The sequence below is a fragment of the Melopsittacus undulatus genome, unplaced genomic scaffold, assembly GCF_012275295.1.
Source record: "Melopsittacus undulatus isolate bMelUnd1 unplaced genomic scaffold, bMelUnd1.mat.Z mat_scaffold_65_arrow_ctg1, whole genome shotgun sequence".
Lineage (NCBI taxonomy): Eukaryota > Metazoa > Chordata > Aves > Psittaciformes > Psittaculidae > Melopsittacus > Melopsittacus undulatus.
In genome coordinates, this window is record NW_022994497.1 from 364,757 (window position 1) to 378,645 (window position 13,889).

The 13,889-nt window shown below is 44.3% G+C and overlaps 1 protein-coding gene across 6 annotated transcripts; it reads left to right on the plus strand.

Annotated features, from left to right (window-relative positions):
• The first annotated feature begins 1,285 nt into the window (after positions 1-1,285).
• On the plus strand, positions 1,286-7,122 carry LOC117438832 (ribosomal oxygenase 2-like). 6 transcript variants are annotated; one of them, XR_004551046.1, is made up of 5 exons: positions 1,733-1,920; positions 4,887-4,962; positions 6,137-6,253; positions 6,901-6,961; positions 7,087-7,122. XR_004551046.1 is itself a non-coding variant. In XM_034074215.1 (4 exons), exons 1-4 carry the CDS (start codon positions 4,480-4,482, stop codon positions 6,949-6,951), a joined length of 336 nt encoding a protein of 111 aa, XP_033930106.1. In that variant the 5' UTR covers positions 4,397-4,479; the 3' UTR covers positions 6,952-7,063. The 6 variants fall into 6 exon arrangements, 2 of the variants coding, with proteins under 2 accessions (XP_033930106.1, XP_033930105.1); XR_004551047.1 differs by having other exon boundaries at positions 6,904-6,961; positions 7,087-7,112; XR_004551045.1 differs by lacking the exon at positions 7,087-7,122 and having other exon boundaries at positions 6,901-7,063.
• Positions 7,123-13,889: the final 6,767 nt, after the last annotated feature.

The following is a 13,889-nucleotide window of genomic DNA, read 5'->3' on the forward strand; positions in this document are numbered from 1 at the left end:
TATGGGATCACTGTGGGGGCTGCAAGAGTGTCTGCCGGCTGCTCTGCATCTCTGCCACAGAGCCTTGCTTCAAGCCTCTGCAGATTAGAAATAGGCAAGAGCAGCTTAAAACAGGCCAGAAATGACCACAAATATTGAAGAAGGAGCCAAAACCAGCTTAAAACTAGTAAGGAATGGGCAGAATAAGATGGAAAAGCCTCTCCATTGTTTACAATTTGCCAAAAGAATCTAAAAAAGGTTTAGAAATGGAGAAGAGTAAGATAAAAAATGACCATACAGGAGTTAAACCAAGCTAGGAAAGGGCAAGACCAGGTTAGAAATGGGTAGCCTGAAGCAGATTAGAAATAGGCAAGAGCAGCTTAAAACAGGACAGAAAAGACCATAAATATCTAAGAGGTAACCAAAACCAGTTTAAAACTAGTAAGGAATGGGTAGAATAAAAATTCTGTCTTAAATTTCTATTCAGATCTGAATGGAAAGTGAACACCTTACTTCATTGTAGGGTGAAATTAATGTGGAATAAACAGTACAGGGGCTATTAGGAACTGCCCATTCAGAATGGTGTGTGCCTTCCTGAGGGTTGTGTTTATGTACCCACTCTTCCAAAGTCTCCCATAGCTGAACAGAATCATAAAGTCTCCAAGAGGATTTACTGAATCACACACAAATGAAGTGGTTGCGTGGTTGTGTCTTCTCATGCACAGAACATTCATTTGATAGAATGTCTCTGGGGCTAGGTGAGGAAGAAGACCAACCAGCTAACAGATGGAACAAAACCCCATCACAACACTGCAATCACACCTCACTCTGTGGGCCCTGTGGATAGAACTAGAATTTTCCATTGCTCTCAGGTGCCTCGTTAAGGCACTGAGGGCATTAGTAAGCCTTAATGACCCTAAACAGCCTCACCTGTGCACCAGACCACACCCAGGAGCCCTATTTAAACCGAGCTCTGTGCCTCAGTTTTCTTTAGAACTCTGTTGGAGGAATGCTGCTCTTCAGCTCTGTCCCTGCCTGTGAAGATTCTTAATCTGGACTTCAGATTGACTGCCCGGCTTGATCTTCTCTATGATTATAGAGCAGCTTGGCCATTGCTGGACCTGATGGTGATTTGTGGACTGGATTGCTGCTTGTTCACAAGCCTGATAGACTCCTGGCTGGACTTGGCTGCTGCTGGACCTTCTCCTCTTGGATACCTTGAAATTGGGCCTAGGCTGGCAGAGGTCTCTTCTCCTGCTGTGGGAGCCCAGAGGTGGCCTGGTCTGCTCTTGTTTCCTGAGGGCCATGGAGATCCCTGCAAGGTTTGTGGGCAGTGTGGAGGACACGGCTTTGAGGGTGAGCCTGTGCTGCGGCACCAGAGGGGCCTCCTGCCAGGGAGCCGGGAGTGCTGTGTGCTCTGCCTCACCAACTGCCTCATCCACAGAGAACAGCTGGGCTTCTCTGGGCCTTTTGCACGGATTCCTTTGCCTTGAGCAAAATATTTGGCTGCTGAGTTATGAACTAACTCTTTAGACCTGTTTGAGGCACTACAGTGAAGAGCTGCAGGTAAAGGCCTGCAGTCTGAGGAGCAAATTATGTTTGTTTTCCAAGTGCCATGAAGTGCTGCCCCAGAAGTACCACTGCAAGGCAAAGTATGTGGGGCTGGTGTGCCCTTTCTCTGCTATATGTGTGATTGGAGTTGGAAATGGCTTTTAATTGCAATGTTTCATATCGAGCTTGTGGGGGTAGTCTTGCTGAGGCTGACACAACTCCCAGTTTGACTGAGTTAACTGGCTAATTGGAGAGACATGGGAAGATGTACATCGAAAGAGAGTAAGAGGCTTCTGAAACAGGAGGTGGAGAAAGAGAACTCCGTTCAAAATCCATTACCAGGAGCTTCAGCCAGCCTCAAGCAGTCATCTGTAATGCAGCTAAACCAAGGTAAGTGTTGAGCCTTACTACTTTTACTGATAAGACTTTACTTTTTAAAGCAGTGTGCTGAACATGTTTAAGCGTTTCTATGTATATTTGCAAACATAACTTCTATTGATGTGTCTCAAATGCATTTGGAAGCTAGTTTGTGTGTTTGTGTGCTCTAGTGCTCCTCAGGGTTGCTACAACTACCAGGTGCTAAAAGCCCTTCAGAATAAGACTAAGCAGGAGCTGCAAGGATATTAAAAGCAAACATTCAGATACTAATCAAACTTCCTACATGTCTCAATAACTGAACAAGTACTATTGTGTGTGCACAGCTACGCAATAGTGCACTTTCTGGGTTTGGCTAGGAAAAGATGTCTTAGCATGGTGTTTGCTCTCTCAGGTAAATTAAAGGCCTGCTAGAGCTGATTGAACCAGTGATGCAGGTGTTGGTCCATCTTATTCAGCCTGGTGAGGTTTCTGTTACTTTGCTTCAGGGCAGTGAGTGAATCATTTTGTCTGGGAGGCTGCAGCTGTGTCTAACCCTGTTTCTATGCTGGTTGGGGAAGGAATGCCTTATGGAAAGGAAGTATACCTGTGTGGTGGTAATGATTACATTGCTGAAGAGATGTTTAAGGCTATACAGCAGTGGTGCTAGATTTAATGCATTGAGACCCTTTGTTATATGTATATGATGTAGTTAAAAAGTATGTCTTGTGATTATTTGTATATGTACAGTTGTATAAAGTTAGTCCTTGTTACAATAGCCTATTTTGTGCTTCTGCATTGGCTCTAGATAACTTGGACCTTCTATCGAATTGATTTTGGCCCAGGTTCACAGGGTTAGTCATAAAACTGAGTTCTTCATAGGACTGGGGCTCCTGAGATATTTTTGAGTCTTTGTGCCCTCTAAGTGAGCATAACCTGCACACAGCATGGTATTCTCAGCTTCTAGAAACAAGTGCTAGAGGATTAGCCTATTAAGTTATGGGGAGAGAGAGGAAAACAGTACCAAGTACTAGCTCTTGTTACATTTGGTTCTAACTGTGCATGTCATTAGAAATTAGAAATAACAAAAAGCTTTTTTTTTTTTTTTTTCCCCTGCCAAGATGGTCAGAAGCAGAGAGCAATTTTCTTGGATTTAGTACTTGTCAGACTTTTACCCAATTCAGTATTTGATCCTTTCTTAACCCATGGAGGGGAGCTGAGCAGTTTTGTTGGCATTCAGCTTCTGAGCTGCTCTTTTCTTCATCAGGAGAAAACCTTTAAATCACTCACAGACTAATAGAAAATAAACAAACACAGGGTTTAATTTTTATACTTAACTGCTCCACATCTCACTTGAAAAGTTCATGATCATGTTTTAAGAGACTTGCTCATCTCTGGGGGGTGGCCATTTTCCTCCCTGCATGGAGAAGTTCCCTTAGGGTGAAAAGAGGGGAAATTTTAATGGGTTACAGAATGATCTTTCTAAATTCTTGATTACTTTCAATTTTGGGTATGTAATATCTACTGGAGTTCTTAATCAATTGGTGTTTCTAGGTCTTTATTGAAGCTAGAGAGCTGAGTTAGTTTTTTTTGTGCGATGTCATGCTAACTGTTGGGTGATGGCTTTTCATAGACATGTTTGAGTCAGCTGTCTGCATAGTGGCTGCCTAGTTTCTCCCATAGGGCAATGCAATGAAGTGTAGTATGTTCTAGAAAGCCTACATGTAGGATGTATGGATTTTGATGGCTGCTGCAGGAGAGGAGTATTTGTTGTTATTGTGGAAATTTGTTGCTGGGTTTTATACTTGCTTGAGTTTGGTGTGTTTTCATCTGGAAAAAGCAGGTTGTATGCTTGGAACAAGAATTTAGCAAAGCTGGAGAGACAGAAGTGCAAATGCTAAATGAAAAAAGCAGAACCTGATGGGTGGTACCTGTTAAATAATGTTCTGTACTGGTGCCAATCAGGGCAGTGTAATGATCAGGGCTTCTATGCATGAGCTTCCTAGGATGTAACATGCTCTATCTGTGCTCTCCTGGCAATATGCTCTACTTTGCTCTTAAAGTCTTCAATTTTTACATGAGTACTTTTTTGACTTTTTTTACCCCATTGAAGTGGATGATTAAATAAAAGCTGTTGTCACTTATCACCAGTCTTAACCTCTCAACACCCTTGTGGTAATAGCACTACTATAAGACTTAATCCTCTTGTTTCATGCCAGCTTCGTGTTGGAGGAGTTACTGTCCCAGAGTCTGTACTCAGTTTATACCAGAGCACAGAGCTCTAAGCTACTAGTAGTAGTCACAGAAACTGAAATCATGAACACTTCCCAGTGATGCTTAATCAAATCTGTGTTAAGGAAGCTGTGGTAGAAAAATGTTTGAGAGCAAAATTTAACAGTGATGGTTTCTGAGGTGTATGGGTAGGTTTAAGTTTTGGTTACTGTAAAATGAAATACATAAACCCATGTATCTATCAGCCTTTCTATAAGGAGTGTAATTAGATCCTTGCCTAGTTAATTGAAGTACTTGTGTGCCAAAGCTTTGTTGTGAAACTGGGAGAAGGTTCTTCCTGTGTGTCAGGCAGTGGCCTTTAACATGGAACTTGCCATTTTAGTATGGAAATTGGAGGCAGCAATCTTAAATTTGCTTTCAGATGACATTTATGAGCTAAACTCAATCATTTATTTGTGGTAAGCTGACACTGAGAGAACTTGTCTTTAGACTAGAGTGGATACTTGGGAAACTTTTTTTCCATTAGAATACCTCTATTTATCGGATGGGTTTACATGGGGAACCTGGAAAATTGCTTCAGAAGTACAAATCACTGGAATTATGGTCATTTTGTGCATATCTTCTCACTTGAACATCATATCTATAAGATATTGATTATAATAGGGGACCTGGTTATTTATAAATGTATAGCCACATTTTAAGGGATTTTAAGGTTTATTTCTTTCTTGAAGAAGCAAAGAACTTTTATTTTTGTGTAATTTTGCATGTAGCCTGACCTTGGAAGATCAAAAAAGAAGAGGCTGCATGTCAAGAGAAGAGAGAAGAGGTGGCGTGTGTAACGGCGAGGTGAGGAGCGGCGTCGGGCAGAAGAGGGGGCATGAGAAAGGCACCCTGGGCAAAGGGAATCCCTGTGGGCACAGGGCGAGGTCACGTAAGAGCATGATGGCACCTTTGGGGGGCCCTGAGGAGCGTTGTGTGCTGGGCGACCTCCCTGTAAGCAGGGCTCAGGTCTTTGCTACTCTTGGTTTTGGCCTTTGGCCGTCTTGCTCCTTTGGCTGCCCGGAGAGCGTGGCAACCCTGTAAGGAGGGTGAGAGCCAGCGTCTCCGCACCCGAGGGGGAAATAGAGCTCTCTTGGACCCCCAGGCCACCCTGTAAGCAGGGGAGGGCCATTTCCCTGTCCCTCTCCTCTGCCCCAGCAGCTCTCTGCCTGCTGGTGGCCTACCCAGCCTGACCCCCTGTTGTCAGGGCGTGTCACAGCATCTGGCCCTTGGCCTGTTGAAGCTCTCCGGCTTCCATGCAGCCCTGGGCATGGTCTGAGGCTCTCCTCTCTTGCTTGGTGAGTAGGGTGACTCCCCGGACAGTGGCTGCACAGAGACCGTCTCCCTTTTTGGGACGTTTTGGTTTGTGTTTGTCTTGTCCTTGTCTATCAATGTGAGGGAGTGAGTGAGCTTGTCCTTTAGGCACCTGTTAAAATTGCTGCAGCTTAGCTTAAGCCTCCCTGGAAGGAGAGCAGGTCTCTGTGCAGTATCAGGGGCGTCTTCCCTAAGTCCACGAGCGGAGGGATGGTCTGGACTCGCCCCTTCTTTCCAAAGACGGCGCCAAGCCACTTAGTCGTGGTGCAGGCAATGCGACCTGCCTGTAGTCAGGATCTGGGTCTCTGCCTGCATGGCTGCCTGTGCTGCTGGTGGCCTGGCAGCGTGACCCCCTGTTGTCAGGGCGTGTCACAGTATTTTCCCCTTTGTGCCTGGAAGCCGGAGAGCTTCAATACGCCGTCACCATAATGAGAACAAACCAGACCTTGTCAAGCCCCAGTCCCTTCCCTCTGTACCACTGACCGGGAGCTAGTGAGAATGCATGTACAGTTTAGAGTGAGCTACTGCGTGGGGCTGCAGAGTGGTAATGGAAGGGCTAAAGGCATGAAGCAGATTTGGGATTGGAGCACTGTGTTTCCAGCTTTGACATCAGTTTTCTGTTTTACTTCAGTGCAACTATTTTAGTAATTATTTTTTTTCTTATTAGTTCCTGTCCTTCACCTCTTGGGGAGTTTACTTACTGGATGCACTTCCTGGCCTTGTGTTTGACGCAGCAAAAGAAGATGTGGCACTGCGGACGAGCATACTGAGGAAGCTGCTTCTGGTAAGTAGGTGGAAGTAGAGAGAATAACAGTGCATTCAGCTGGAACTTCAGCACTGAGGCAAGCATGTATCTTGCTGATCTGCTTTGAAAGCTCAGGGCAAAGGCACTACCTTGTCCAGCAGCATAATCACTTCTTTTGAAGTCATTGACTTTTCAGAGGTTTGCTCCATCTGAAGCATTGTCTGCTTTTTTGCACTGCCTTTCTTTGGTATCACAGTGTCCTTGGATAGGTTGCTTCCTTATAAATGTAATGGTGTTTGCTTTGGAACAGTCAGACAAGCTTAGCTCCTGTTGGGCCAAGCTCTTGAATCTTTAAAAGTCAGCTAAGCTGTAAATTGTTCTGCGATTTCCTTGCGATAGTCTGGTTGTGCTGCCGGTCAGCACACAGAAAGAACAGGTCCCTTTTTCAGCTACACTAGCAAGTCTTTTAGCACAGCAGGGAGCTGTGGAGCAGGAGAAAATGAACGTCGGGTTTGGTGTGTGAATAGCTCTTGGGGAATGGGTAGAAGAAAGGGTTGTGTTGGGAGTAAATGTTAGGCTCTGCAAAGCTGAGAAATGTCCAGGTTTTTGCTGCGATACTGAACCTCTTTCTCTTTAGGCTAATCTATTTAGCTTGAATTCATGTGGGTAACTCTGTGCATGTTTAGCAGGTGGATGTAGCTGACTCAAGGGGAAAGCTGAGCAACCTTGGATACTGAGCTCTAATTGGTGAGTCTAGAGGTTACTACTGTTTACAAAGCTAATGTTTATAACTTGTTTGTTCTTGTATTTGTAAAATTGCATTTGTGTATTTTGTAATACTGTATTTGTAAAAACACCGTGGGAAACTACAGCCTTGGCAGAGATCATTCTCTGCACGAAAACATGGGAAATTACAGAAGCATAACAAGACAATTGACCTTGCTTATGCCTGCCAAGAATCTTCTTGTCCAGCAACAAGGCTCAGGGTATTGGGATCGCTCACTGCGTGGCCTTGGCTCTGCAAGAATTGCACGAGTGCGGACTTGTAGAAATGCTTTTTGTTGTGTTAATAAAAAAATGGAGAGGGTGAGGGTGGATGAGAGGGACTATTGATTTTGTACTTGTATGGGTTGTTTCTGTACCCCTATGATGTTTTCCTCCCTGACTGTAACTTGTTAGAATAGTTGCCTTAACTGAAAAAGGAGAGGGTGAGGCTGGATGGGAGGGACTATTGATCTTGTATGGTGCCGCGGCCAGGTGGAGGGGAGAAAACACCGATACGATGTAGGTTCACAAAATGCTCCGTTTATTGATTACAAAGCTGCTCTTAATATACTGTCTTACACGCGATCACGCATTACTTGATTGGCTGCTTCACTTTGCCCACGAGGGATACACGCTCCCCTTTACCTCTCCTGATTGGTTTCACGCCTTCGCTTCAGCTTAGCGTTACATCATGCTTCTGCAATTACTGGCATCCTGTTATTGCATTCCTGTTTTGCTGATCTTGACACTTCTTCTTCTTTTAACCTGGGGTCATAAGTTCACTTTCTCACAGCTTGCTGTAGGCCTCTTCAAGTGCCCATGCTCGACCCCCAACATCTCCCCCTCTTTTTTCAAATAAGGCTTTTGTCATCTGCTGCATGCGTTGCACAATACATTGTAACAGACAAGGTCCAAAAAACAAAATTAACAACATAATCATTATTGGTCCGCTAAACATCATGATTAAACTCCTTAACCAACTACTTATTCCTAACGATTTTAACCAAGAGTCTATAGGATTTGTTTCTACAGTAAGTTCTTTCATATTTTCTTTAAGTTCAAACAAATTCTTGTGAATAGCTTCAGAATGATCAGAAAGATTCATACAACACATGCCCAGAAGCATTCTAATGCAAAGGGGATGTGAAGCAGCTGCAGAAGTAAACTGTACAGTGTTAACAGTCAAGGAGTTACACTCCCCCCCTTTTTTTTTTTTTTTGATCAGACAAAAAGCCATTTATTGCAAAGCTTTAACTCCTTATATACTATTGCTTACACACACCTACAGCAATTTGGCATATCATGATTGGATACTTGTCGTGAAGACCCTTAGTGACTAACATATAATTGGTTAAACACAGGTGTGAGAACTTGACCTCGAATGCTTGCCAACAGTCCACAGTTCTCATAACTCAGTGAATTACAGCTTCTTCTTATCTTGCTTGCTTAGGCTTCCTCGGGCCTCCCATGGCCTTGCTGTATCCCTCAGAGTTATTCAGAGCTCATGTACCAAATATTCATTTTCCTGTGAGAACACTGTCTCCACATCTCCCCCTTTTTAGTTTTACGAAAAGTTTTTGACAATTTATTGTGTCTGCTCTATCACTGCTTGACTTGTGTAATATAACAACCCACTACTCTAGGTAGCATTATTTCAGTAAGATTAGTCTGATTTGAAGTCACTTGAACCTTTATAACATGTGGCATATCAGTGAATCCTACACACCATGTAACAGGTTGGAATAGTTGGGATTTAACAGATATGCTCAGTATACTTTTCCATTACCCATGGTCACACATAATAGCACAGATATTACAAAGATTTTACGAAGATTTCTACCATTGCTGTTTCTTTATGTGGTTGAGTTCTGCGGCTTGGTATGTTTTGCTGGCAGCCAGTATGGTCCTGTTGATAGCTGTACACAGCTGGGCCTACCCTTTTTCTCCTGGATGGCTCTCTGATAACAGCGGAGGCCATCCCTCACATCAAGGTCTGGCATGACATGTGTCTCCACTGCTCTACGCCTGCTGGGTTGCAGCCAGCAGCGAAGCTAAAGGTTCTTCTTGGTGGCAAACACAGAGGCCAACCCAGTCTTGCCCTTGACTGTGGTAGCAGGCATTTGGTCAATCTCTGTCCTTGCACCTTGTTGTCAATGCAGAGTTTCACCTGCTTAACCCAGTAACAAGTCACTACTACAGCAAAGCACACACAGATTTACATTAGCAGAGTAACTATCACAGAGTGCATCAGCATGTTGAAGATGCTAATGGCAGCGAGGGACTAACCAAAGAAACTTCTTACCAGTGGAGTTCTCCCACCCTCTTAATTTGTTCCATTACTTGCTTTATAACAGTACCATCATCTTAGAATCTTTCTAGCTTTTGCCTTAGTATTTTCTAGCAGCTACTGCAAATTTGCTTTCTTTAACATCTCTTTTACAAGTGACAAATCCATACAATACAACGTATAGTTTCTTATTAGCAACTGGCTAGTAAATACAGGTGGTTTTATACACAAAATCACAACCTCTAATAATAGCTACTTTACAAGCATGCATATTCAAGCTGTTAATTTTCAGTTGCCCTCAAGTGATTTTTTTTGTTGTTGTTTTTTTTTTTGTTGTTGTTGGTTTTTTTTTTCAAAGTTGCTCACCCTGCTTTGCACAGCTAAAACCACCGGCCTATCGGCAACTGCGCTTTTGCATTAACCTTTTCTTGCCCGAAAGGTTAAACTGCTACCTGTTAAAACTTTTACATGAACCTGACAACAAAAAATATACAGAACACTGTCTGCCCTCATCACACACACACACAGACACACACACACACACATATGGGATCCCGCAAGCACACTCCACACAACTACAATATTTGAAACACAAAATCCAGACAATCATTGTTCCCACTACACAGTCCCACATACAGGACGTGGCACAAGGACCCTGTAAAGACTATCAGGAAACCAGCTCCGAGAAGCATCATCGCAGTGCAAGGTGGCAGGCTCAACCTTAGCGGGCGTCCCCACAGAGGCTCTGCCTCCCTCACATCGCATGAGGCTTGGGCTTTTTTACTGACCAAAATGCACACTCGTTCCTACACAGGTGGCCAGCCTATGTTGGAGGAAGTTGCCAGCAATATCTATAAAGGTTTCCAAGGGTAGATAGAAACGTGGACATACTTATATTTACCAACTTCTAGTACATGAGTATCACAGAGAGACTGTATCAAAGGAGTAGTATACGGGGTCCCAACTCTACGGTCTTACACATTCTGCCCGATACCCCTGATAAGAGCATACAAGAGACCATCCTATCTTGGGTGGGAAGCACACACACCATGGGAAACCGTGCAATACATCCACATCCCCACCCATCTCACTTCTCCCTTTACAGCTACCCATTTATCATGAGGATATGGGGGATATAAATCAGGCTTCTTTTCCGGATGAATAGGCTCCAGGTCAAAAGCACCATCCAGGTCAGCATCGGCATTATCAGGCATCAGAATCTCAGGAGCAGCAACAGCAAACTGATAAACGTGCACAGGCTCCATCTCGGGGTCAATAGGGCTCAGGTCGAAAGGATCGTCTTCATCCCCGTCCTCAGTCTTCGCTGCTGCAGCGGCAACCAGTGGAGGTTCGGGGGGGGGGGGGGGGGGCACGCTGATCTCCATGATCTCATTTTTTTTTTTACTTTAACATCTCTAAAACAGTTCTCCAAATGACTAACAAACTTTTCACAGCATCATTGCCTTTCGTGGCTGCATTCCACAGCTTAACTCCTGCCCCATTCCACAAGGATATCTCAAATCCGGTAGACTCATAAATCTCTGGGTAACGTGTCTTCAACCATTTCAACATTAACTTTAGGTCTGTCTCTTTAAGGGTTGCTCCCTTCACCTTAGGAAGGACTGAAAACATCCATAAATCAGGGGCTTCTTCCTTAGTAATTTTCTCCCAAGTCTCGAGATTAAAAGCTTCACCGACTCCCACAATTCTTCCCCTATCTTACGCCATTGATCTTTGGAGAATAACTGTCCAGTATTTTCTAACAACCCCCTTCGTCGGCACCAAAATAAAAAGTCCACAAGTTCCTGTCGGGGTATCGAGTACCCTGTTTTCTTCGCTACGCATAGCACTCCTTCTGTCGTAGCCTTTTCTATCGCTGATACAGCGAAACCCATCCCGAAACAGACCGCAGTCTGCCTGACTCACCGGTCAGCCGTGGCCACGTAATTTGACCTCTTTTCCTGCCTCTATCGGGCAGCCTGCCTCTCTCAGGCAGCCGGGATCTCCACCTTCTCTCGTCCACGGTCTCTCTCTCTCTCCTGGTATCACGTCGGTGTCACCAAAATGCCGCGGCCAGGTGGAGGGGAGAAAACACCGATATGATGTAGGTTCACAAAATGCTCCGTTTATTGATTACAAGGCTGCTCTTAATATACTGTCTTACACACGATCACGCATTACTTGATTGGCTGCTTCACTTTGCCCACGAGGGATACACGCTCCCCTTTACCTCTCCTGATTGGTTTCACACCTTCGCTTCAGCTTAGCGTTACATCATGCTTCTGCAATTACTGGCATCCTGTTATTGCATTCCTGTTTTGCTGATCTTGACACTTCTTCTTCTTTTAACCTGGGGTCATAAGTTCACTTTCTCACAGCTTGCTGTAGGCCTGTTCAAGCGCCCATGCTCGACCCCCAACAGTATGGGTTGTTTCTGTACCACTATGATGTTTTTCTCCCAGACTATAACTTGTACTTGTTGTCTGAACTGAAAAAGGAGAGGGTGAGGGTGGATGGGACTGGCCATTGATGTTGTACTTGTATGGGTTGTTTCTGTACCCCTATGATGTTTTCCTCCCTGATTATAACTTGTTATAATTGTTGCCTTAAAAAGGGAGAGGGTGAGTGTGGATGGGATGGACTATTGATCTTGTATGGGTTGATTCTGTACCCCTATAATGTTTCCCTCCCTGACTATAACTTGTTATAATTGTTGCCTTAACTGAAAACGGAGTGGCCGGGGGTGGATGGGAGGGACTATTGATCTTGTATGGGTTGTTTTTGTACCTCTATAATGTTTTTCTCCCAGACTTTAACTTGTTGTACTTATTGTCTGAACTGAAAAGGGAGAGGGAGAGGGTGAGGGTGGATGGGACTGGCCATTGATGTTGTACTTGTATGGGTTGTTTCTGTACCCCTATGATGTTTTCCTGCCTGATTATAACTTGTTATAATTGTTGCCTTAAAGAGGGAGAGGCTGAGTGTGGATGGGATGGACTATTGATCTTGTATAGGTTGTTTCTGTACCCCTATGTTTTCCTCCCTGACTGTAACTTGTTATGATTGTTGTGTTAATTGAAAAAGAGGGTGAGGGTGGATGGGATGGACTATTGATCTTGTACTTGTATTGGTTGTTTCTGTACCCCTATGATTTTTTCCTCCCTGACTGTAACTTGTTGTAATTGTTGTGTTAATTGAAAAAGGAGAGGGTGAGGGTGGATGGGATGGACTATTGATCTTGTATGGGTTGTTTCTGTACCCCTATGATGTTTTCCTCCCTGACTGTAACTTGTTATAATTGTTGCCTTAACTGAAAAAGGACAGGGTGGGGGTGGATTGGATGGACTATTGATCTTGTATGGGTTGTTTCTGTACCCCTATGATGTTTTCCTCCCTGACTGTAACTTGTTGTAATTGTTGTGTTAATTGAAAAAGGAGAGGGTGAGGGTGGATGGGACTGGCCATTGATGTTGTACTTGTATGGGTTGTTTCTGTACCCCTATGATGTTTTCCTCCCTGATTGTAACTTGTTATAATTGTTGCCTTAAAAAGGGAGAGGGTGAGTGTGGATGGGATGGACTATTGATCTTGTATAGGTTGTTTCTGTACCCCTATGATGTTTTCCTCCCTGACTGTAACTTGTTGTAATTGTTGTGTTAATTGAAAAAGGAGAGGGTGAGGGTGGATGGGACTGGCCATTGATGTTGTACTTGTATGGGTTGTTTCTGTACCCCTATGATGTTTTCCTCCCTGATTGTAACTTGTTATAATTGTTGCCTTAAAAAGGGAGAGGGTGAGTGTGGATGGGATGGACTATTGATCTTGTATAGGTTGTTTCTGTACCCCTATGATGTTTTCCTCCCTGAATATAACTTGTTATAATTGTTGCCTTAACTGAAAAAGCAGAGGGTGGGGGGGGATGGGAGGGACTATGTATCTTGTACTTGTATGGGTTGTTTCTGTACCCCTATGATGTTTTGGCAGGTAAGTCAATTTTCCAGGTAAGTCAATTTTCCAGGTAAGTCAATGCTAGATGATAGATGGGTACATGATCCATGGTAGATGATAGATGATGACAGTTGGGTACATGATAGATGGCAGATGATAGATGGCAGTTGAGAGATGGCAGATGAGACATGATAGATGACAGCAAGGCAAGGCAAATTAGGCGCTAGGTAGATCCGTTCCGGGTCGCCGCTAGGGCTAGGGTCGTCACTAGGGTTACGGTACACTCTTCCTGACATCATTAGGGTTAGGGTGCACTCTTCCCGACATTAGGGTTAGGGTACCCACTTTCCGACATTAGGGTTAGGGTGCACTCTTCCCGACATTAGGGTTAGGGTGCACTCAATCTGACATTATGGCTGGGGTGCACTCTTCCCGACATTAGGGTTAGGGTGCACTCTTCCCGACATTAGGGTTAGGGTACCCACTTTCCGACATTAGGGTTAGGGTGCACTCAATCTGACATTATGGCTGGGGTGATCTCTTCCCGACATTAGGGTTAGGGTACCCACTTTCCGACATTAGGGTTAGGGTGCACTCTTCCCGACATTAGGGTTAGTGTACCCCCTTTCCGACATTAGGGTTAGGGTGCCCTCTTCCCGACATTAGGGTTAGGGT